This window comes from Perca flavescens, chromosome 8 (assembly GCF_004354835.1).
Source record: "Perca flavescens isolate YP-PL-M2 chromosome 8, PFLA_1.0, whole genome shotgun sequence".
Taxonomy (NCBI): domain Eukaryota; kingdom Metazoa; phylum Chordata; class Actinopteri; order Perciformes; family Percidae; genus Perca; species Perca flavescens.
Genome location: NC_041338.1, coordinates 21,292,074 through 21,316,006, shown reverse-complemented (window position 1 = coordinate 21,316,006; position 23,933 = coordinate 21,292,074). Strand labels below are relative to the sequence as shown.

The following is a 23,933-nucleotide window of genomic DNA, read 5'->3' as shown; positions in this document are numbered from 1 at the left end:
GGTTTTTCTGTGACAGATGTTGTGGTAGGTTGTTCTGTGACTGTTGTTATGGTAGGTTCTCCTGTGGTGGTTGTTGTTGTGGTAGGTTTTTCTGTGGCTGTTGTTGTGGTAGGTTCTTCTGTGATGGTTGTTGTGGGAGGTTGTTCTGTGGCTGTTGTTGTGGGAGATTGTTCTGTAGCTGTTGTTGTGGTAGGTTCTCCTGTGGCTGTTGTGGTAGTTTTTTCTGTGACAGATGTTGTTGTGGTAGGTTTTTCAGTGACTGTTTTTGTAGTAGGTTGTTCTGTGGCTGTTGTTTTGGTAGGTTTTTCAGTGACTGTTGTTGTGGTAGGTTTTTCTGTGACAGATGTTGTTGTGGGAAGTTGTTCTGTGGCTGTTGTGGTATGTTTTTCTGTGACAGATGTTGTTGTGGTAGGTTTTTCTGTGACTGTTGTTGTGGTAGGTTCTACTGTGATGGTTGTTGTTGTTGTGGTAGGTTTTTCTGTGGCTGTTGTTGTGTTAGGTTTTTCTGTGACGATTGCTGTGGTAGGAATTTCTGTGGTGGTTGTTGTGGGAGGTTGTTCTGTGACTGTTGTTGTGGTAGTTTCTCCTGTGGCTGTTGTGGTAGGTTTTTCTGTGACAGATGTTGTGGTAGGTTGTTCTGTGACTGTTGTTGTGGTAGGTTCTCCTGTGGTGGTTGTTGTTGTGGTAGGTTTTTCTGTGGCTGTTGTTGTGGGAGGTTGTTCTGTGGCTGTTGTTTTGGTAGGTTTTTCAGTGACTGTTGTTGTGGTAGGTTTTTCTGTGAGAGATGTTGTTGTGGGAGGTTGTTCTGTGGCTGTTGTTGTGTTAGGTTTTTCTGTGATGATTGTTGTGGTAGGTTCTCCTGTGGCTGTTGTAGGTTTTTCTGTGACAGATGTTGTTATGGTAGGTTTTTCTGTGACTGTTGTTGTGGTAGGTTGTTCTGTAGCTGTTGTTGTGGTAGGTTCTCCTGTGGCTGTTGTGGTAGGTTTTTCTGTGACAGATGTTGTGGTAGGTTGTTCTGTGACTGTTGTTGTGTTAGGTTCTCCTGTGGTGGTTGTTGTTGTGGGTGGTTTTTCCGTGGCTGTTGTTGTGGTAGGTTGTTCTGTAGCTGTTGTTGTGGTAGGTTCTCCTGTGGCTGTTGTGGTAGTTTTTTCTGTGACAGATGTTGTTGTGGTAGGTTTTTCTGTGACTGTTTTTGTAGTAGGTTGTTCTGTGGCTGTTGTTTTGGTAGGTTTTTCAGTGACTGTTGTTGTGGTAGGTTTTTCTGTGACAGATGTTGTCGTGGGAGGTTGTTCTGTGGCTGTTGTTGTGTTAGGTTTTTCTGTGATGATTGTTGTGGTAGGTTCTCCTGTGGCTGTTGTGGTAGGTTTTTCTGTGACAGATGTTGTTGTGGTAAGTTTTTCTGTGACTGTTGTTGTAGGTTCTGCTGTGATGGTTGTTGAGGGAGGTTGTTCTGTGGCTGTTGTTGTGGTATGTTTTTCGTTTTGTCTTGTTGAAATTGATGTTGTAACCTCTGGATATGTTATTACTACATGGGTTGTTGTGGTAGGTTTTTCTGTGGCGGTTGTGGTAGGTTTCTCTGTGGCTTTTGTGGTAGATTCTTCTGTGACTTTGGTTTTGGTAGATGTTTCTGTCGTTGCTGTGGTGGTTGAGCTACACATGCAACATTTCACTCGTATTTCATAGTCATAACAAATAGGAGGTATTTGGTCTTTGTTATGACAGATCAGTCCATTTGTTGAGTTGCATGTTACTTTTTGATCAAGTTCTTTCAAAGATATATCCTTGTATTGTGTTGCTCTACATTCTATTTCCAGAGTTTTTCTGCAAAAACTCAGATCTATATCAGTAATTTCTTCAATGGGTTCATAGTCTCCATCATCTTCAAAATGAGGGTAATGATTGTTTTTCCAATCTGACCACTTACAATTGCAATCAGTCGGTATTGGATTAGATGTTTCTGTGAATGTTGTTGTGGTAGGTGTTTCTGTGGCACTTGTGGTAGGTGTTTCTGTGACTGTTGTTGTGGTAGGTTTTTCTATGACGGATGTTGTTGTGGGAGGTTGTTCTGTGGCTGTTGTTGTGTTAGGTTTTTCTGTGACGATTGTTGTGGTAGGTTCTCCTGTGACTGTTGTTGTGGTAGGTTCTCCTGTGGCTGTTGTGGTAGGTTTTTCTGTGGCTGTTGTTGTGGTAGGTTTTTCTGTGGCTGTTGGTGTGCGAGGTTCTCCTGTGATGGTTGTTGTGGGAGATTGTTCTGTGGCTGTTGTGGTATGTTTTTCTGTGACAAATGTTGTTGTGGTAGGTTTTTCTGTGACTGTTGTTGTGGTAGGTTCTCCTGTGATGGTTGTTGTTGTGGTAGGTTTTTCTGTGATGATTGTTGTGGTAGGAATTACTGTGGTGGTTGTTATGGGAGGTTGTTCTGTGGCTGTTGTTGTGGTAGGTTCTCCTGTGGCTGTTGTGGTAGGTTTTTCTGTGACAGATGTTGTGGTAGGTTGTTCTGTGACTGTTGTTGTGTTAGGTTCTCCTGTGGTGGTTGTTGTTGTGGGAGGTTTTTCCGTGGCTGTTGTTGTGGTAGGTTGTTCTGTAGCTGTTGTTGTGGTAGGTTCTCCTGTGGCTGTTGTGGTAGTTTTTTCTGTGACAGATGTTGTTGTGGTAGGTTTTTCTGTGACTGTTTTTGTAGTAGGTTGTTCTGTGGCTGTTGTTTTGGTAGGTTTTTCAGTGACTGTTGTTGTGGTAGGTTTTTCTGTGACAGATGTTGTTGTGGGAGGTTGTTCTGTGGCTGTTGTTGTGTTAGGTTTTTCTGTGATGATTGTTGTGGTAGGTTCTCCTGTGGCTGTTGTGGTAGGTTTTTCTGTGACAGATGTTGTTGTGGTAAGTTTTTCTGTGACTGTTGTTGTAGGTTCTGCTGTGATGGTTGTTGAGGGAGGTTGTTCTGCGGCTGTTGTTGTGGTATGTTTTTCGTGTTGTCTTGTTGATATTGATGTTGTAACCTCTGGATATGTTACTACTACATGGGTTGTTGTGGTAGGTTTTTCTGTGGCTGTTGTGGTAGGTTTCTCTGTGGCTTTTGTGGTAGATTCTCCTGTGACTTTTGTTTTGGTAGATGTTTCTGTCGTTGCTGTGGTGGTTGAGCTACACATGCAACATTTCACTCGTATTTCATAGTCATAACAAATAGGAGGTATTTGGTCTTTGTTATGACAGATCAGTCCATTTGTTGAGTTGCATGTTACTTTTTGATCAAGTTCTTTCAAAGATATATCCTTGTATTGTGTTGCTCTACATTCTATTTCCAGAGTTTTTCTGCAAAAACTCAGATCTATATCAGTAATTTCTTCAATGGGTTCATAGTCTCCATCATCTTCAAAATGAGGGTAATGATTGTTTTTCCAATCTGACCACTTACAATTGCAATCAGTCGGTATTGGATTAGATGTTTCTGTGAATGTTGTTGTGGTAGGTGTTTCTGTGGCACTTGTGGTAGGTGTTTCTGTGACTGTTGTTGTGGTAGGTTTTTCTATGACGGATGTTGTTGTGGGAGGTTGTTCTGTGGCTGTTGTTGTGTTAGGTTTTTCTGTGACAATTGTTGTGGTAGGTTCTCCTGTGACTGTTGTTGTGGTAGGTTCTCCTGTGGCTGTTGTGGTAGGTTTTTCTGTGGCTGTTGTTGTGGTAGGTTTTTCTGTGGCTGTTGGTGTGCGAGGTTCTCCTGTGATGGTTGTTGTGGGAGATTGTTCTGTGGCTGTTGTGGTATGTTTTTCTGTGACAAATGTTGTTGTGGTAGGTTTTTCTGTGACTGTTGTTGTGGTAGGTTCTCCTGTGATGGTTGTTGTTGTGGTAGGTTTTTCTGTGATGATTGTTGTGGTAGGAATTACTGTGGTGGTTGTTATGGGAGGTTGTTCTGTGGCTGTTGTTGTGGTAGGTTCTCCTGTGGCTGTTGTGGTAGGTTTTTCTGTGACAGATGTTGTGGTAGGTTGTTCTGTGACTGTTGTTGTGTTAGGTTCTCCTGTGGTGGTTGTTGTTGTGGGAGGTTTTTCCGTGGCTGTTGTTGTGGTAGGTTGTTCTGTAGCTGTTGCTGTGGTAGGTTCTCCTGTGGCTGTTGTGGTAGTTTTTTCTGTGACAGATGTTGTTGTGGTAGGTTTTTCTGTGACTGTTTTTGTAGTAGGTTGTTCTGTGGCTGTTGTTTTGGTAGGTTTTTCAGTGACTGTTGTTGTGGTAGGTTTTTCTGTGACAGATGTTGTTGTGGGAGGTTGTTCTGTGGCTGTTGTTGTGTTAGGTTTTTCTGTGATGATTGTTGTGGTAGGTTCTCCTGTGGCTGTTGTGGTAGGTTTTTCTGTGACAGATGTTGTTGTGGTAAGTTTTTCTGTGACTGTTGTTGTAGGTTCTGCTGTGATGGTTGTTGAGGGAGGTTGTTCTGTGGCTGTTGTTGTGGTATGTTTTTCGTTTTGTCTTGTTGAAATTGATGTTGTAACCTCTGGATATGTTATTACTACATGGGTTGTTGTGGTAGGTTTTTCTGTGGCTGTTGTGGTAGGTTTCTCTGTGGCTTTTGTGGTAGATTCTCCTGTGACTTTGGTTTTGGTAGATGTTTCTGTCGTTGCTGTGGTGGTTGAGCTACACATGCAACATTTCACTCGTATTTCATAGTCATAACAAATAGGAGGTATTTGGTCTTTGTTATGACAGATCAGTCCATTTGTTGAGTTGCATGTTACTTTTTGATCAAGTTCTTTCAAAGATATATCCTTGTATTGTGTTGCTCTACATTCTATTTCCAGAGTTTTTCTGCAAAAACTCAGATCTATATCAATAATTTCTTCAATGGGTTCATAGTCTCCATCATCTTCAAAATGAGGGTAATGATTGTTTTTCCAGTCTGACCACTTACAATTGCAATCAGTCGGTATTGGATTAGATGTTTCTGTGAATGTTGTTGTGGTAGGTGTTTCTGTGGTACTTGTGGTAGGTGTTTCTGTGACTGTTGTTGTGGTAGGTTTTCCTATGACGGATGTTGTTGTGGGAGGTTGTTCTGTGGCTGTTGTTGTGTTAGGTTTTTCTGTGACGATTGTTGTTGTAGGTTCTCCTGTGACTGTTGTTGTGGTAGGTTCTCCTGTGGCTGTTGTTGTGGGAGGTTCTCCTGTGATGGTTGTTGTGGGAGATTGTTCTGTGGCTGTTGTGGTATGTTTTTCTGTGACAGATGTTGTTGTGGTAGGTTTTTCTGTGACTGTTGTTGTGGGAGGTTCTCCTGTGATGGTTGTTGTTGTGGTACGTCTTTCTGTGGCTGTTGTTGTGGGAGGTTGTTCTGTGACTTTTGTTGTGGTAGGTTCTCCTGTGGCTGTTGTGGTAGGTTTTTCTGTGACAGATGTTGTGGTAGGTTGTTCTGTGACTGTTGTTGTGGTAGGTTCTCCTGTGGTGGTTGTTGTTGTGGTAGGTTTTTCTGTGGCTGTTGTTGTGGTAGGTTCTCCTGTGATGGTTGTTGTGGGAGGTTGTTCTGTGGCTGTTGTTGTGGGAGGTTGTTCTGTAGCTGTTGTTGTGGTAGGTTCTCCTGTGGCTGTTGTGGTAGTTTTTTCTGTGACAGATGTTGTTGTGGTAGGTTTTTCAGTGACTGTTTTTGTAGTAGGTTGTTCTGTGGCTGTTGTTTTGGTAGGTTTTTCAGTGACTGTTGTTGTGGTAGGTTTTTCTGTGACAGATGTTGTTGTGGGAGGTTGTTCTGTGGCTGTTGTTGTGTTAGGTTCTCCTGTGGCTGTTGTGGTAGGTTTTTCTGTGACAGATGTTGTTGTGGTAGGTTCTCCTGTGATGGTTGTTGTGGGAGGTTGTTCTGTGGCTGTTGTTGTGTTAGGTTTTTCTGTGACCATTGTTGTGGCAGGTTCTCCTGTGGCTGTTGTGGTAGGTTTTTCTGTGGCTTTTGTTGTGGTAGGTTTTCCTGTGATGGTTGTTGTGGGAGGTTTTTCTGTGGCTGTTGTTGTGGTAGGTTCTCCTGTGATGGTTGTTGTGGAAGGTTGTTCTGTGGCTGTTGTTGTGGTAGGTTCTCCTGTGATGGTTGTTGTGGGAGGTTCTCCTGTGGCTGTTGTGGTAGGTTTTTCTGTGGCTTTTGTTGTGGTAGGTTCTCCTGTGATGGTTGTTGTGGGAGGTTTTTCTGTGGCTCTTGTTGTGGTAGGTTCTCCTGTGATTGTTGTTGTGGTAGGTTTTTCAGTGGCTGTTGTGTTAGGTTTTTCTGTGACGATTGTTGTAGTAGGTTTTTCTGTCACTGTTGTGGTAAAAACTGGCGTGGTAAAAACAAAGACTGTTGTTGTTGTTGGTGCCTGGGTGGATGTAGTTGGGCAAGTCTCCATGATTCTGGTAATATTTCCATTTTCCCCACAAACAGCTCTGATACAGTTTCCATCTCCATCACCTGTGTCATAGACTGTATCTCCATACTTGTAAATCTTTCCTTTATATAAACAGGTGCAAGCTGCAAATTGAATAATTATATAAGAATTATATAGATCTTTATTGTTTCAATAGATTCTTACTGTTGTTTTTTCATTTAATCTGTATATAATGATTAATAACAGAAATGGTCATAGCCTGCTTACCTTGGACGTCATAGCTGCACTTAACTTTTGTTGAAGAACAATAACTAAAGGCAAATGAAAGAATAAAAGTTTAAACAATGCATGAACGTATAGTGTACTATGTTGGTGTTGGGCATGTCGTGGAACACAGCATCACACCAGCAAACTTGTATTTTCCTGGGGGCAAGGGTGTAACTGGGAGTCCTCCAACAAAACAATGTTTTCTATTTGAATCCCATTTCCTGCATATTCAATATATAGGGACTATGATGATAACAAATCCAGAAAATAATTAGTGCTAAACTACAGTATATATACAAAGAGGATGTCTCACTTTCTTTATTGTTTAACATAGGGGCTGATCACGAGACTATAAAACAAATTTGAAAGTGGGGGGGGACTCAAACTGGATACTAAACAGTGGAAGGGACATGTCCCTCCTGTCCCAAGTGGAACACATTCTAACCTGGAGGGCTACTTGACTGCGCTGGTTTGGTATCTTGGTAACTTGCTGTGCAGCCAGTTGGAGGGGAGGTGCAATAGAAGTGACACAAATTTGGTCACTTTATTTCACAAAGGCACACTTATATAAACCTTGTTAATTCATGTGTTGGTTGTCTTTTAGTCTACATTCTTCAACCAGCTGACATGTGATCTTGCCAGCAAGAGATATATAAATAACAAGTGATTCTTACAAGCATCTTTTATCCATTATAGCTAGTAGCCAATACTGGCAGCCCTTCAATAACTGCACACTAGTGACTCTCTTAACATATATCTGAGGGCAGTGGGTATCTGTTCTATCTGCAGTCTCTGGAGTGATGTGCACTGTCAAGGAAAAAAAACACTTGGCAGATCTACTAATTACATTTTGTGCACCAAGCACCAGACTGTTGCAAAACAACCACAGAAACCTTTGTGCTAATGCACACATTAAAGTTATCCTATACTTAATTACTGTACAGTTTAGAGTGTGAATCAACATGGATGTTGGATATTGGCACAGTTCCAATTAAATCTTCCCTTTCTGCTAATAACTCTGCCAGGACAGTCCGTTCCTGCTAGTCTGGCCCTGGTGTCTCCACCATCATTGTTTTAAGAGTCAGACCAAAGTACCAGCAGTAGCTTTATATTTTATATACAATACAGGCAGATGTGAGGCTGTGATGACCAAAATGATGTGATGGAGATTGTTAACTGTTAACTTTATAGTGGTCTTCCCAGAAACAAAAGAGTGTTATTTTGAAAATCCTAATTTATTTGTGGTCATTGTGTGTCATTACCAGGATGATGTTTAGGTTGCAATATGAAGGTTAAACGCACAGTATGTAACTTCTGCCGCTAGGGGTCTGTCAATCAAAACAATAACAAAAGACGGATTTAGATGATACCGTGAAGTAGGATCATGGGAGTTGTTGTCTTCAGCTGACGTGACTCAGGCGGAAATAAAGTTCACTGCATTACTGTGTTGCAAAATGGCAAGCAATTAATGAAGTAGTATAATTGTGTCACATTGTATGATACACTATAACTCTCTAAGGTATCATCTTGTGTTTCCCTGGAAGTTAAAGGGGTTAAAGGTTACAATGCCATTGACAGGCAATGGAAAGTAACAAACCTTTACCTTAAATAAAATTGGAGTTTATTCTGGGTTTGAACACTGTTGGACACATTTGGGATAATGTCAGTACACAACTCTAGGCGTGTCTAGCCACAAATGTACCCAAAATGCAGTCTGCACACCTCTGACACACTGGGGAAGGCACACTTAACTGATCTGTGCACCTATATAAATATATCTATTTATAGGATAGTTTTTCGGGAATAAAATAGTTTTCACTTTATAATATACCTAAACCACGTGATTGTATGATATTAGTATAATTATTCCATTATGCCAGCTTTTGTAAAAACAATATAAAGGTTATTATTAACTCTTGCACCAACTGAAGCATTAATAAGATGGAAAGTGACCTACCAGTTTTGACAATTTTCCCTTGGAGGCATGACCACACCTTCTTCATAATGCTTCCCTTCATTATCATAGCAGCCACATTCCTCCAGTGACACACACTTCATGGTATCTTCTTCCAAATAAGAGCGCTCAGATGGGCAACTTGGATAGCAGCCTTAAAAAGTTAAATGTTACAGTAAATTACAGAACTAGCACAGGTACAGACAGAAAGCTAAATGTGCGTAGCAAAAGTGAATGAAAAGTCAATAACACAACAGTAAGCACAATGGGCTTTCTTAGAAAACATCATGAATGGTCAACTTTCCAATTCTAACCTTTAAAATACATACACTGTTACTTTAATTTCATTGGTACCTTCTAATGCTGGAATGTGATTGTAGCATACTCCTGAGGGATTCCGGCATGTCTTCATGCATTTTTTTCCACAAGGCTCATAGTGCCATTCACACTTTCCATCAGAGTTGTAAAAATCACAGAACAGAGCTAATAACACAAAAGAAAAGAATATTGACAATATACAAGACCAGATCACTTAATCATGTATAAAATCTTGATAGTAAAATACAAGTCAGACTTTATTTTTAAAGTCTATAAGTTAAATGACAAAAGGGGATGTTGACAGATGGTGATCACAATCATACACTGTATTTTTCTGTTTATCTCCTCACAGAAAAAAAACAAATAACACACTCACGACAAATTGTGGGAGTTCTCCATTTCACACAAGCTCCGGCCTCATTACAGGCTGCTGCGTAGGCTGCTACAGCTGAGCAGAAACACTCACAATCTCCTCCTGTGTTGCAGGAACATGTGTCTGTCACACAGGCATCATAATAGTTTTTTGGATCCACCTTTTTGAAGGAAACCATTGTTAATGTAAGTAGTAGTAGTGCTAATTACACAGAAAGTCATTGAGAGACAATGAGATGGTTTTGTTTACTTACCTTTGAGTGGCAACCAGCAAATACTTTGCTGTTAATAATGCTGCAGTGTTTTAATGCCCATGCCTGCCTGTGTGAGTACAGCATGCAGGGATTTTTTAGTGTGTTTGCATTAGGGCAGGTAGGTGACACTTTCCAGCTGTTTCCAAACTCAAGGGCTTCAACCACAACTTCTTTGTTTCTGGTGGTAAAATCGTTCTTGATGTTTCCATCATAATTCCCACATAGACCACAGACTTTCCCCTGGGATATAATGAGATCTAGTTAATTTATAAAATGTCAACCTTGTCAACATGTATCTGAACACTTGTACATCTCCTCGCCCACCTTGAATGTGGACTTGAGTTGGATCATGAGTGTTGTCTTCTTATTCCAAATGAGAACAAGACCATTCTTTGCCTCAATGACAAGATATATGCCCATAGTGTGGACTTGATATGGTATGTCGACCCCTTTGCTTTGTTTGATAACTCTGACATTTTCCTCTGAAAGAACAATTTCATGGTTCTGAAAGAAACAAAACATGCTCATTTGTAAAACTGCAATGTTATTTTCAGCATTTTAAAAATAATTGTAAGTGCATATAATAGTGTTATGTACCCCTAAGTAGAGTTTGATAGCAGTCGAGCAAATGCTTTCAGTTGTTCCACATGGGATGCTCTCAGTCAGGACCCTAAAGGTGCCATTCATATCGTCTCCGCAGTAATCCTGCAAGATATAGATTGTCATGTCAGTACTACAAGACTGACTTTTGACAAATCACAAAGACTAAATAAAAGTCTGTGCAATACCTTAGCGAAGACATAGCCACAGTCTCCATTAAAGGAGAATTTCTTATCATCAAAAGTGATGTAATGCCCTTCTCCATATATGGTACAGGTTCCATCACACTCACGAAGTGTACAATCCCATTTTCTCCTTTTGCAAGTGCTATGATTTAAAAAGAGGTGATGGCAAGTTATATGTAAACAATAAAAAAAAAACACACACAACTGTGAAATGACTGCCTTGGTGTGGAAATAATTAAATTGCTCACCAGGTATTGCAGTCCACAGTGACAGTCTGTCCAGAATTATAGTATTCTCCATTATATGTGCAGGGACAGTTCTCCTCTGTAATACAGCCTCCTTTACCATCAGCTAGCAGGCCAGCAGGACATACACAGCCTGACATACACTGTGTACTGACCTACAGCATACAGTGAAAAAGCAGTGTATTTAACATGTCATCCTCTTGCTTTAGTATACATGTGTAGAATATTCAACAACAGTCATGAAACAGTGTCTCAATCTTACACATTCTGTGTCCAGGGTCTGGCAGCTTTTTTGGCACTCGGATCCCATGTCACCTGGCTTTGCGCTTGAGCAGTTGAAAAAAACCATTGGCTCGGTGCATGCTGATGACAATTAAAGTGTGTTAAAAAGGAAACCACTGTATGCTTTGTGTTGCTCATACTGTCTTTTGCTATATAAGGAATACTATGTTGAGCTAAGTGTTTTGTACCTACATTCACTTATTTGGCTTCCTGTACATCTTAGTTCTCCACTATGACAGGAGCTGAAATGCATAGAGAGACACGCAAGTTTAATTCTCAGTAGTTTTTGCTGTTTGCAGGGGAACTGATGATTATTTTAGCACATACTGAGCGAAAAGCAGTGTACAGTACACGTGACTGGTCTCTGGTCTATCCCACATACGCACAGATGACCACATTCACATGGGTAGTTGAGTGATTCCAATTCACTGAATACTGTTTTTGGATTAAGGGATTAAACGAAAGCCTTGAGAGGAAACCCATGCAGACATTCCAGTCCTTCAAAATGAAAATAAAACTAAACAAAGTGCAAATGCACTTTGTCATACCTCTGCTAAGCTGTTAAATTGTGGAGCACGCTAGCTTCCATCTCTGCAATTAGCAGTGGAGACCCTCAAGAGACTGCTACGATGTACAAGGCAAACTACTTTTGGAAAACCTCACTTCAAAAATAAAAATAAAACACTGTGTCGAATAAATTCCACTTAAAAGTTGACCCACACTTGGGACCCATTAATCTAGGATAATTTCGTTCAGTTAAAAATAAATACTCTAGGTGAGCCTTGATGGCCCCGGTGTTAAGCATCGACCATGAACCACAATATTCCCAGTTCACATCCTGCTGGAGACTGTTGCTCATGTCATTTTCTCTCCCTCACTCTTCTTGCTATTGTCGGGTGACTAATAAAAGCATAAGATAACCAAAAATAACTATTAGAAAATATTGTTCTGCTTTAATTTTACTGGAAATATTGAAATCCTCACCAGGTTTGTCCATGGACGCTGATGACCTGCCCGGGGCGTACCACTGTGTCTCCCACATGGCAGGAGCATTGTGAGGCAGACACACACTCACCCTCCTCATTCAGGTAAGTTCCTTCAGCACAGCCGCAGCCATCAAGCGGAGTAAATTCAACCGCACATGTTAAGTCTGACTGACTAAGAGAGCGGCAGGTGCGACCACAGCTTGTCATTTGGTAGCCATACACAAAAGTAGAAGGGCAGCCAGTCGTGTATTTCTCTTTTGAAATGAAACAGGTGTCATTGGTGTTTAAATATTATAAACAAACACAGACTTTATTTATTTCACATTCAATAGTTTGGATTTAACTTACCGCATATGGTGTTTCTCCATCCATTAAATAAGACACCTTCAGCAGCACATGCATGGACATAGGAATATATGGCAGCACACATGCACTCCTCACTGTTATCACAGGCACAGGTGTCATAAATACAAGACTGTGGAGAAAAGCAGCAACAAGCTAAATGAATAGTTGAAATGTTAAATTGTTAAATAAGTGAAATAACCCAAATACATGTACACATACTGTACATTAGAATGCATTCAAAAAGAAGTCACTGCTTACATCTTGATAGCGTTTTGGATTTATTACAGAATGGCACAATGCAAACATCCCTTTTGGGTCCGACAGCAAGGCGCACCAATGTTTTGCATATTTCTCTACAAAAACAGATAAACATGTTTATTGGTAAAATATTGTGAAGATTGATATTAAAATGTGGAGTACGATGTCTGTGACCTACCATTGTCTATGCTCAAAAGGCAGGGGTCCCCAAGTATGTTTGTCACATCGGAGCAGCTTGTCCTGGTCTTCCATGTGTTGACAAATGTCCCAGCCGTTCCCTCAGTTAATCCATTTGTGGTTCTGAAGTCATCAGCTTGCACATCATTAAAATCTCCACAAATACCTGAATAAAGATATTGATAATTAATACTTCATAAAATACCCACTGCAAAAGGTGGATATTTTACACTTTAATCAAAAGAAGTAAACACACACCCGTGAGTTGTCCCTTATTGGAAACACTGGCTTTGATGTAGATCTGCATAATGGGTGAAAGCTGAATCTCGAGATCAAGCCCATAGTTGGTGTGGATTACAATAAAGAATGTCGATGGTTTGAAGATCATAATGTCATCTGCGGGGGAGGAAAACATTTTCACAGTAAATAAAGAGACAGTTTTAATTTCAGCAAACTAAAGAAATTATGATTTAATTGTAGAATGAAAAACAACAACAACCACTCACCCATGAACAGAGGCAGTTGAGTGATCAGTTTGTTATACGAAACATGTCCGCTGGCTTCTACTACAATCATCTGCAGTAGGAAAAAATGACAATATGCTAAAAATCTAAACTTTTCAAACAGATATCAAATGGAGAAAATCATATAAATAACTTTTTAACTTTATTAGGAGAGAACCATAATATATTGTAATTGTACCATGTATTTAGGCAGTAGTAGGGTGACTGCAGTCAGGCAAGTTGATTTATCTGATCTTTTACATGTGGCCAGGTCACCAAGGACACTGAAAGTCCCATTTGTTTCCTAAAGTCAAGAAGATTAAAAATGCATGTAAAATACAAACTATTTGCTTAGTTACAAGTATTGTAATTTTGTCTGTGAATAAAATCATTAATTAATTAAAGTTTGAATGCCTTACCTTGGAGAGAACATAAGAGCAGTCTCCATGGAAAGTATAAGTTTTACCATCATAGGTGGAGATGTGGGAGCCACCCAGCACAGAGCAGACACCAGGACAGTCCATATCTTTGCAACGCCACTGACCCTGGGTACAGGTGCTGTCAACGGAGTTCAGTCAGTTCAGCTAGACAGATCATTGCTTTTATTAACATTATATTGAAAATAGGGAGTTATTACCAGTTTCGACATGCCCTTGAGTATGATTCCCCTGGCTTGTACGGCTTGCCATGGTGTAAGCAGGAGCACGAGTCAACAGCAACACACCCACTTTGTGTAATGTCGTCAAAGACAGTCCCTTGGGAGAAAAACAATGACATGATTAGTCTGGTCTGTAAAGTAAACTGCTATTAACATGCAAACCCCATTAATAATTTGTGTGAATTAATTAGAAGAACATACATAATATATTTTTATAATTTTAACATATGTTAAAGAGATGTCAAAGATAACAACATTTCTTACTAGACACAATCTTCAGTATCTACACATATCTCCACATATCCATCCAAAATCAAAACCAAGCTGCATTAAATCCAAGCACCTCATTTAGATTTTATTGTCAATGCCTGACAACATTTACCATTAAATTGCAATACATTAGGCTACACAATTATATACGTGCACCTAACTGATCACAGCCAAAGCTACATCCAATGTAGCATTTCAACTAGAATAGTGTTGAGAGGACAATGACAAATGTAATGAATGTTATAACCTTACTTTATTAACATGACACAATTGATTAAGTATTTGTAGGCCTATACATAATAAAACACAGGTGCTAGCCGGCCAGTCAACACAGTCTCACTCCCTACTCGTCAAATGTATGACGCATGGTCAAGGACCCTGGCGTCAAGTTTCAACGAAATAGGGGTACCCTTGACGTTATTTTTCGACGAGGGGGGTCCGTCAGATAGACATTCATGTTATTCCCTCACCGTCGGATATCGACGAAAGAAAAAAACACGCCCCCGCCCCTTAACTCGAAATCTGTGACAGTTATTGGTATTTTTAGCCCAATAACCGCTGTTTTAATCAACAATATTCACGAGATAGTATCATGGTTTATATGTATTTCTTTTTATGTTATTATTTCGGTATATTTCGGCCAGGTAAGCTGGGTTGCTTTTTTGTTGATTTATATTTTTTAAACTATAATGCTACATCTATCAACATTTATTTAGATGTTATCATTGTATTCATTTCTTTACTTTAATAATATTATTTCGGTCTTATTACCGGTGAAATATTACAGTATATGCTGTAATATAGAACATTACGATATGATCCGAGCAGGAAGCATTCAAAGCCGATAGGCCTATCCCCCAATGCAATGCGGCCATTCATTTCAAAGAATCGGGCAGCGATCAGCTGGTCTTTAACGCCAGGATCGCTTCAATATACATATATACAGTCAGTGATTGTGTCACCAGCAACAACACGTTTCTCAGTTTTGTTCCAGTAAGTTATGAACCATAATAACGTTTAAACAAATCCGCGGAAAACTCCGGAAGTGACGTAGTACGTCCCGCTCAGCGGATACGAAGATAAAAATATACAATATTCGTAATATTGATGTTTTTTTCTAACGTTGTATTTGAGGAGTTAAACAATAAAGATAGTTATAATAATAAAATACAGTTTCATGTATTTGTCTCATATATTGTGTGCTCGGCCGGCCGGCGGGCGGCCTCAATCTGAAGTGGAATCAAGCCATTTCACGGCAGACAGCAGAAAGAGGAGCCGAACGAGTCCCCCCCACCCACCCCGGAAAAACTACAAGTGCTCAAGCTTTGTAACAGCTTCTGTGGCGTTTCTTATGGGAGTTGTAGTTTTAAAGTATATTGGTATATTTCTCATAAGTAGAAGTTGGCAGTGTATAATTTTGGATACACCCTGGGGTTTTTTGGGATGGAGAACACACTGGTGTCATCAGATTTTAAAAATCAAATCGTTAAATAAGTGAATATAGCTTATTACCATATTTGACAGTGCTTACAGTGGATAAACTTTGGTGACCATATCTACATGACAGATGAGGTCCAGAGCTTTCTATAACAGCTGTTTTTATGTGTGTAGAACCTTCTGTTGCTAAATGACAGGCCTTCATACATGTACTGGGTTCAAGGTTCAGAGGTCAATATTTCAAAGCAGGAGTAATGTATCCTCTTCAGACTGACATATGTTACTCTCCAGGTTGAGACCTTTCCAACGATGTGTTTGCTATAGTCCTACGACAACGTTTTAATTTCTACACATCATGGAGACCACTTAGCAGGAGATAGCCTATACTTTATTGTCCCCAGAGGGATATTTGCCTTGAGTTCAAATGCTTCACAAATAACACTTGACATATTGTTTTATCATACAGCTGACATACTTAAAATAAAAAACAACATGAACAAAGTGATATAGGCTAGACTGAAGCACATCACACAGCAACAATCTATTGCTCATCTTTCACAAACAGTGACAAGAGCAACACAACCATGCTTATCATGAAGCTATTGCACACCCTCAATCTCAAGCAACATTATTTAAAGTTTTAATTGAGGTAGGTCCAAATTAGGCCTATATCATCATCAACGTTTTTATGGTTTAGAAATGTTAAGTTTACCCATATCTTCTGCCAGAGGATAAGAGCTCATACTTGGCATGGAGAATAAAGATAGAGCAGACCATATTCTGTGTGCTTGCCTGGAGAGACTGGTTTCTATTCCTCTACACAACCTTCATGAGAGTCATAATAAAATTCTCTGTAATGCAGCCTTGTATAACATAAACCATCTGATTCACCATGGATGTCTGCTCTAAATGATAACACACACTTTCAACACGGGCCTTCCAGCCAAAGGTGCATGTTGTCCATATGAACACCATTGGGCCTATAGGAGCAGAGCCGATGGATTGGTTCATCATTTATGACCTCTGATATCCTCTGACCCAGCTCTATCTCGAGAGTTACCTCAACTTCAGTTTCAAAGGTGTGTGTGTGTGTGTGTGTGTGTGTGTGTGGGGGGGGGTCAGCTTTTCTTAGACATGAGTAGGGGGGGGGGCACCAAGGAAAAAAGGTTGGGAACCACTGCTCTGACCCATGTCATGACCCTTTTCTCAGCTTGAAATGGTTGAATGAGATGTGTGAGTTTTGTCTTTGTGCAGTAGGGCTGAGGTAGAAGTGTGCCAAAAATGCCATACAAATGTTGTATATGTATACATACCCAAACAAAGCTATATACATCTTACTCAGTGAACAAAAACCTCTGTAACAATCTGCTTATCCTTTTAATTTCCTGAAAATGCTTCTTAAAACTAGTCCCTTCTTAATTTTGAAAAGGTAGTCTCAGTAAAGGCTACAAAGGTTAGGATGGCTACAAGCTGTAACCACGGTGATTGATATGAGGATCATCTTCTGAATATAATAATGAATATGTTAGGCCTACCATAAATTGATATTCAAAAAAAAAGTAATTTATTTAAAACACCTAATAATGCAGTGTGATTTTAAATCAAACTAAGTCCCACACATAAATATACTTATGTTTTTCCCCTTTAGTCTTTGCTATTAATATTCATCAACTGCAAAATTAGAAAATTGCGTTTTTAAATAACTATGTATGGAAAATAAAATAAAAAATGCTTCTCTTTGTATATTGTTTTTCACAACAGTACAATTCAAAACAAATGCAAATTAGTCAAACAAGCCATTAGGCTGTATTTCTAAACACTCAACTGTAGGTTTTTTATATAGTATATATAAGGCAAATAAAAGTGCTAAATATAAAACACAATTTTTTTCATTATTAGTATTTTATTGTGTAAATTCTCACGTACAACGTGGAACATTCTTTCACAGACGAGTTGTGGAATTTCCACGTCACTTCCGCGGATTCGTTTAAACGTAGACAAATACATGAAACTGTATTTTAATATTATAACTATCTTTATTGTTTAACTCCTCAAATACAACATTAGAAAAAAACATTAATATTACGAATGTTAGGCCTATATATTTTTATCTTCGTATCCGCCGAGCGGGACGTACTACGTCACTTCCGGAGTTTTTCGCGGATTCGTTTAAACGTTATTATGGTTCATAACTTACTGGAATAAAACTGAGCAACGTGTTGTTGCTGGTGACACAATCACTGACTGTATATATGTATATTGAAGCGATCCTGGCGTTAAAGACCAGCTGATCGCTGCCCGAATCTTTGAAATGAATGGCCGCATTGCATTGGGGGATAGGCCTATCGGCTTTGAATGCTTCCTGCTCGGATCATATCGTAATGTTCTGTATTAGCCTATACTGTAATATTTCACCGGTAATAAGACCGAAATAATATTATTAAAGTAAAGAAATGAATACCATGATAACATCTAAATAAATGTTGATAGATGTAGCATTATAGTTTAAAAAATATAAATCAACAAAAAAAGCAATCCAGCTTCCCTGGCCGAAATATACCGAAATAATAACATAAAAAGAAATACATATAAACCATGATAATATCTCGTGAATAATGTTGATTAAAACAGCGGTTATTGGGCTAAAAATACCAATAACTGTCACAGATTTCGAGTTAAGGGCGGGGCGTGTTTTTTCTTTCGTCGATATCCGACGGTGGGAATAACATGAATGTCTATCTGACGGACCCCCCTCGTCGAAAAATAACGTCAAGGGTACCCCTATTTCGTTGAAACTTGACGCCAGGGTCCTTGACCATGCGTCATACATTTGACGAGTAGGGAGTGAGACTGTGTTGGGCCAGTAAATCTATAACTTCTGTTGTTACCACAAGTCTTAAGTCAAGAGCACAAATGAAGTAATTGGAGAGCATGAATTAATCAAATGTGTGACTGAAATAAACCCTTTGACATCTGCTTGACTACAAACCTCATCTGTGCTGGTTTTCAAATCAGGAAACTTACCATTTGGACAGAAGCATCCATCTACGCAGTGATCCTCGCACACATGGCTTCTCTTTTGGTTGCTGCAGGTATCAGTACAAGGACTACTGCATTCCTTATGCTCCATGTTGAAAGGGCATGTTTTTGCTATTTAACACACAAAAAAGTACAACTTAGAAACAGTGATTCTGACATAAATACAGTAAAATAAAATCAAAGCGTACACTCAAACATAGACATGTTTTGATTGTAGTTCTTACCACACAGTTGTGCTGTTTGCCATTGCTGAGGTTTCCCGCCTGCATGAGCACACTGACGAGAGTACTCCGATATGGTTGAACACAAACATGAAGTATTGTTTTTACAGCGGCACAGGTCCTTCACACAGGCTCCGATGAAGGAGTCCGTAGCAACCAGGTTTTGACAGCTGAGCAATGCAGGTCCTGACAGCAAGTTCGTACAGAAGTCTTTGTGTGGGTCAGCAAATCCATTTTCACTTACTTCACTTGCACAGGTCTGTGTGGCTGGTGAGGAGATTTCTTCACACTCTTCAGTTGGACCATTGACCTTCCAGGCCTCCCCATATTCAAGAGTAACAGACTTCCCTGTTTCCAGAGGTAAAATGGTTTTAGCAAATGTGAAGACTGATTTTGTGCAGATTGTTTTTAGCTTCATTATTATTTACCTGCTTTGATGAACTCATCATAAACCTGTATTCCGTTGAAGTCACCACACAGGCCACATGTCTGATTCTTGAATTTTGCATCCAGCTCAACCTTAAAACCAGGTGAAAATGAATGATGTGCAGAAATGAAGAAATCTCTTAACTACAGTTAACGTTATGCAATTGCTTACCTTTGATTTAACATGGATTAATCTTTATGTTATCTAAATTCTCTAATCTATTTAGTAAAACTAAATATAGTGTACAGTATATATTTTCAGAGCTCAGTGTCTTTGTTTATCTGTAAGTTATCAAAATAATAATACAAATCAATATCAGATAGTATTTATGGACAGCACATAATGAATACACATACCCAGAGGGCGTCTTTTTCATTCCACATGACGACCAAACCCAGCTTTGCCTCGATTTTGACATAGGAGATAGTTCTTTCAATTGAAATGCCAACCTGGCTGAATGGGATAGTGACACTAGAGGGGGGCAAAAAAACAACATCAACCATCACTGCAACCAGTACATCAGCTGGTAATGAAAAGTCCCATTATCAAAACAGACTCACAGTTTATCATTGACTTTGATGGAAGTGTTGGCTAATTCCACAATGGCCCCCTCCAGTTTCATGGTGACCTTCTCAATGGTGGTGACCCCATTCATCTCCTGCCGTTTTAACTGAATATTGAAACTGCCATAGCTTCCCTTACACTGGGATGCAAGGAGGTAGTTGCAAGTGGAGGGAAGCTGGAAGAAATCACTATCAAAAGTCCTGAAATGATAGTTACCCCATGTACTGCAGAGCTGGTTGTTGTGAGCGAGTCTCATTTCTAGTTTGTGGAGAGAAAAAAACATTAATTACATTTGAATTCTACATGATTTTTGGTTTGGTACATTTTATTTTTGAATTTTTTTTACCTGTAATTACTGGCATTTTGGTCACCATCTGAACTGTAACTGAAAAAAGAAAAACATATCAATAATGTCATATATAAGCAGACTTTATATTTGTATTATCAAGTATGTGCATGAAAAAACAACACCATTCATCCAACACTTTAGGTAGAATTTATCAAATTTTATTCCCAGGATAGGGTCCTTCATACTCAATAGATAGCACCAGACAATAAGGTCGGATTTGATAGATCCAGCTCTCTTTGTGTGCCAGTGAGTGTACATACCAGTGCTGGCTGCAGATAGTGGAAGGTAGAAAGTGATCCATGGAATCACCCATTCAAGTAGCATCCTGGCTGTTCTCATGATCCTTGAGTAGTCCCTGTCCTGACAGGGATGGTTGAGCCAACTGATCCCACACTACCAATTGTCATGTAATATAGTTCACTGGTTATTTGCAGTTAGGGTGGGGTAAAAGAGACATTTTGGGTGTCAGCCTTTGCGGTTTTCACACCCATTAAGCTCACACCCATGATGAGGTTTCTTATGATAACACTCATATTTATGTCTGTATCACAAAACATCCTATCAGTCATGATGTTGATCTCTGGTAAAAATGAATATACATCCTATAAGTAAGAACAAACTTTTAACAACTGTCATATGTCACATAGTTTCAATTGGTGATACACGGCACTGTATTCTTCATAAATCATTATGGTATACTTTTTATTCATGTCCTGTTTCTTGAGAGGGGAAGATTAATATTTTCGTATACTTAAACAAGAATTGTGTACTTCTCTCACTGATCCATAGCATTTTAGGCTGTGGGTTGGGTACTGACAGTGTATCATTTTCCAGAATCTGATGCTTCTGTTGTGCTTTTAGAATAGAAAACTGAAACTACACTTACTGAGGTGTGGGTGGGTGAAAGCAATATCATTTTTTTGCCAGCATTTATTTGATATAAACACTTTCTTTGTTTTATTAGTTTTGTTGCCATAAAATATATATACCTCAGTCCCACAAAAGAAAATGCTTTGTTACTAACAGTGGTATAATTGTGGAGCTGTAAAAGGTGAAGACACAACGCTGTGAAAACAATTATTAAGAACAGATATTATTACAATTATATTATCAACAATTATCAGTAATATGAAAACAACAATAACAGCCAAAGCCTAACTGCCACAAGTTGGATGGGAACAAACAAGGGAATAATGGGTGGAAGAATTGAAAAAAAAACGCTGCATTTTTTTATTTGATAAATTGATAAATACATTATCAAACCTGACAGCCCTTAAGACTACTTTAATAGTTGACAACTAATGGATTCATCGATTCATTTTTGCAGCAATACTTGCAACTACTTACCTAAAAGAAGGTAAAGAAAGGTGAAGCTCTTAAATCGACACTTAGATGCAGACGCAGCAAAAACTGAACCGTGCTGCCAAATAATTATCAATCACACCTGTCAATCAACGGCAGACATCAAAGCCTTGTTCTGGAAGCCCTAAAAGCAAAACATAAATTCATTTTCAAAACCATCACCTGCAAACTTACTGTACCAGAGGACCTGGACTTAGCAATTGAGACCATAATAACTTATACACAAAGAAGAAGAACCAGACAGCACAGATATTGCCAAATAAAAGAATATAAAGAATATACTTTATATATTACTTAACATACATGCATAGATTAACATACATATACATTACAATATATACAGATTTGTATACAGAGGAACTATATTTAGGAGAAACAAGCTTGGTTCTATATTTACTGTTTGGGCTTTTCCACCTTTAATTTGACAAGAGAGCTAGGTGAGAAAGGAGAAGACATGCAGGAAACCCTGGACCTCTGCGTCAAGGTATAAACCTCTCAGTACATGTGCACCTGCTCTACCCACCGAGTCAACCCCGTCACTATCTTTACTATTTTGCGAAAAATTGAACTACGCTCCATGGCAATATTTTTCCAGTACCTGGATATCAAGGCACATTACCAGATACAATGATACTAAGTTCCTACTTATTTTTTACACTTCACACAGAGGGAAAATATGATTAATTTTGTTTAGAAAGTGAGGAGTGTGTTGCAATCTGTGTAATATTCTGTACTGGCTCTCTCTGAGTCATGTAAATATTTTCTGAGCACATTCAAAGGCATCTGACCTGTTGCGCTGGCAGACATAATCTTCTGCCCAGTTTACCCTCTGACCAGACAATCCAGGCTCAAACGCTGCATATACACAGCATTTCTTAGTGTAGCTAAACAGTTGCAGGACCTGTGGTAATGCATTCAATGCGGTTCTTTCAATGTACAAAATATCAGTAAGCAAACACATCACTGTTTATAATGAGTGACATTTGGTGCTGATTCAGTCTGGCTTCAGTTCAGCACAAACTAAAGATTGTACAAGTTCTGTTTACAAAGTTAATAGTTCAGCAGCCACCTATTTGCAACAATTATCAGATTATGATTGTTTCTATAGTTTCTTTTATTAAACTTTGAACCAGGAGGTAGCATACTGTGTGTCACTGCTAAGAGTTACTGATATATTCAGTAACAATGCTGATTCAGTGTAGTCAGCTTAGTGTTAAAAATCCATTCCTACGTGCACTGAACACCTCTAGTTGAAACCAAACCATCTGTCCAAACCATTATTGAGCCTGGAATTATGATGTATCCTTATTGGCATAATGGCATTTTATTAAAGGAAGATATGGGCCAAATTTTAAACTGTGCGCTACAACAGGCTTTTAGATGGATGTGGCCCAAAAGATCTTGCTTTTTATTCATATTAAAAAAAAGAAACTCAGAGAATATCACCTTTTTTATAGATAAATAACAAAAATAATGAATATTTCTTGCAAGCACGTTCAAATAGTTATTACTTAATTACTTGTTTGCTATAAGTACTACAAGGTGCAGCATGTCAGAACTAATATGATTAGTTTTGTCAACAAAACCTTCCCACAAAGCACGTCAAAGTAGACTTTGTTTTTGGTTTTCTTTGCATACTGTCATGCAAACAGAAAGTCATGCTATGATGCAGAGTAAACAGAAAAGCTTGCTTTGACACAGTTGAGAGTCCAAAACTCCGCAAGGACCTCAGGTGCAAAAATTGACCCACTTCCACCACTAGGTGCGCTATAGCAGAAAAAAAAAGGTGTTTGGCCCTATAACTCCTACACCGTACATCCGACATTCAAAAACCATACATCTACGTGTTCCCTGGATCCAACTGAATCATGTGATATAGGCCACGCCCATTTCCACCTAGACTTTTATGCGTGAAAAATCGCAATTTCGATCTGCACGAAACTTGGACTGTAGCATTTCCAGATTGACCTGAGAAAAAGTTATAAAAGGAATTTTTATACGATAAAAGTTGCGCATATAACGCACAAACTAATTTGTGTAGCTAACTATGAAAACACCAACTTTGCCATAACTCGGCCAAAATGAAAGCTATCAACGGCAAACTTTAGATTCTTCTTTGCCATGGCCCTCTGGAGCTCCCCCACGCGTTTTTTGAAAATTGGTCACTAGGGGGTGCTACAAATACAAAATGTTTATATCTCATGAACGGCTCATTCAATTTATACAAAATTCGATGGGTACCATCTAGGACCAATACTGAGGCCAACCCTAGAGTGGGGTACTGAGGGATCAAAGTGGGCGTGGCCTATGGGACCCATGTCTAAATTTACCACTTACACTAATGTGAACAACTTTAAACTTACAGGGCAGATGTACAATGGGCCATGGACCACAACTACCAAAAATTACACATGTGGACCACTAGGTGGCGCTACAATGTTTTTTTGTCTTTAACTCTCACATTACACATCGCACATTAGAAATTATTACATACACGTGTTCCTTGCATCAAGCTGAATTACCTGATATAAGCCACGCCCATTTCTGCTTAAAAG

General features: G+C 39.1%; 1 protein-coding gene across 1 annotated transcript; it reads right to left on the bottom strand.

Moving 5' to 3' along the window:
* Window positions 1-2,787: 2,787 nt before the first annotated feature.
* LOC114560062 (mucin-2-like) lies at window positions 2,788-19,923 on the bottom strand. Its single transcript, XM_028585217.1, has 27 exons — window positions 19,664-19,923; window positions 19,460-19,574; window positions 19,105-19,195; window positions 18,680-19,024; window positions 18,441-18,566; window positions 13,689-13,806; window positions 13,471-13,609; window positions 13,251-13,355; window positions 13,055-13,124; window positions 12,807-12,944; window positions 12,550-12,714; window positions 12,372-12,466; window positions 12,117-12,243; window positions 11,767-12,022; window positions 10,999-11,024; window positions 10,763-10,863; window positions 10,504-10,655; window positions 10,259-10,397; window positions 10,068-10,175; window positions 9,795-9,974; window positions 9,471-9,710; window positions 9,221-9,377; window positions 8,881-9,009; window positions 8,530-8,680; window positions 6,573-6,616; window positions 5,655-6,448; window positions 2,788-3,129 (listed from the first exon to the last, which is right to left on the bottom strand). Exons 1-27 carry the CDS (start codon window positions 19,921-19,923, stop codon window positions 2,788-2,790), a joined length of 4,713 nt encoding a protein of 1,570 aa, XP_028441018.1.
* Window positions 19,924-23,933: the final 4,010 nt, after the last annotated feature.

Bases quoted from the DNA above. Each gene is read 5' to 3' on its own strand.
- LOC114560062 (XM_028585217.1), bottom strand. From the start codon at position 19,923: ATGAGACTCGCTCACAACAACCAGCTCTGCAGTACATGGGGTAACTAT. The intron at 12,244-12,371 runs GTAAGCAGTGAC...TTTTCTCCACAG, and splicing joins ATCCAAAACGCTATCAAGAT to TCTTGTATTTATGACACCTG. The intron at 6,449-6,572 runs GTAAGCAGGCTA...TTCAATTTGCAG, and splicing joins GTGCAGCTATGACGTCCAAG to CTTGCACCTGTTTATATAAA.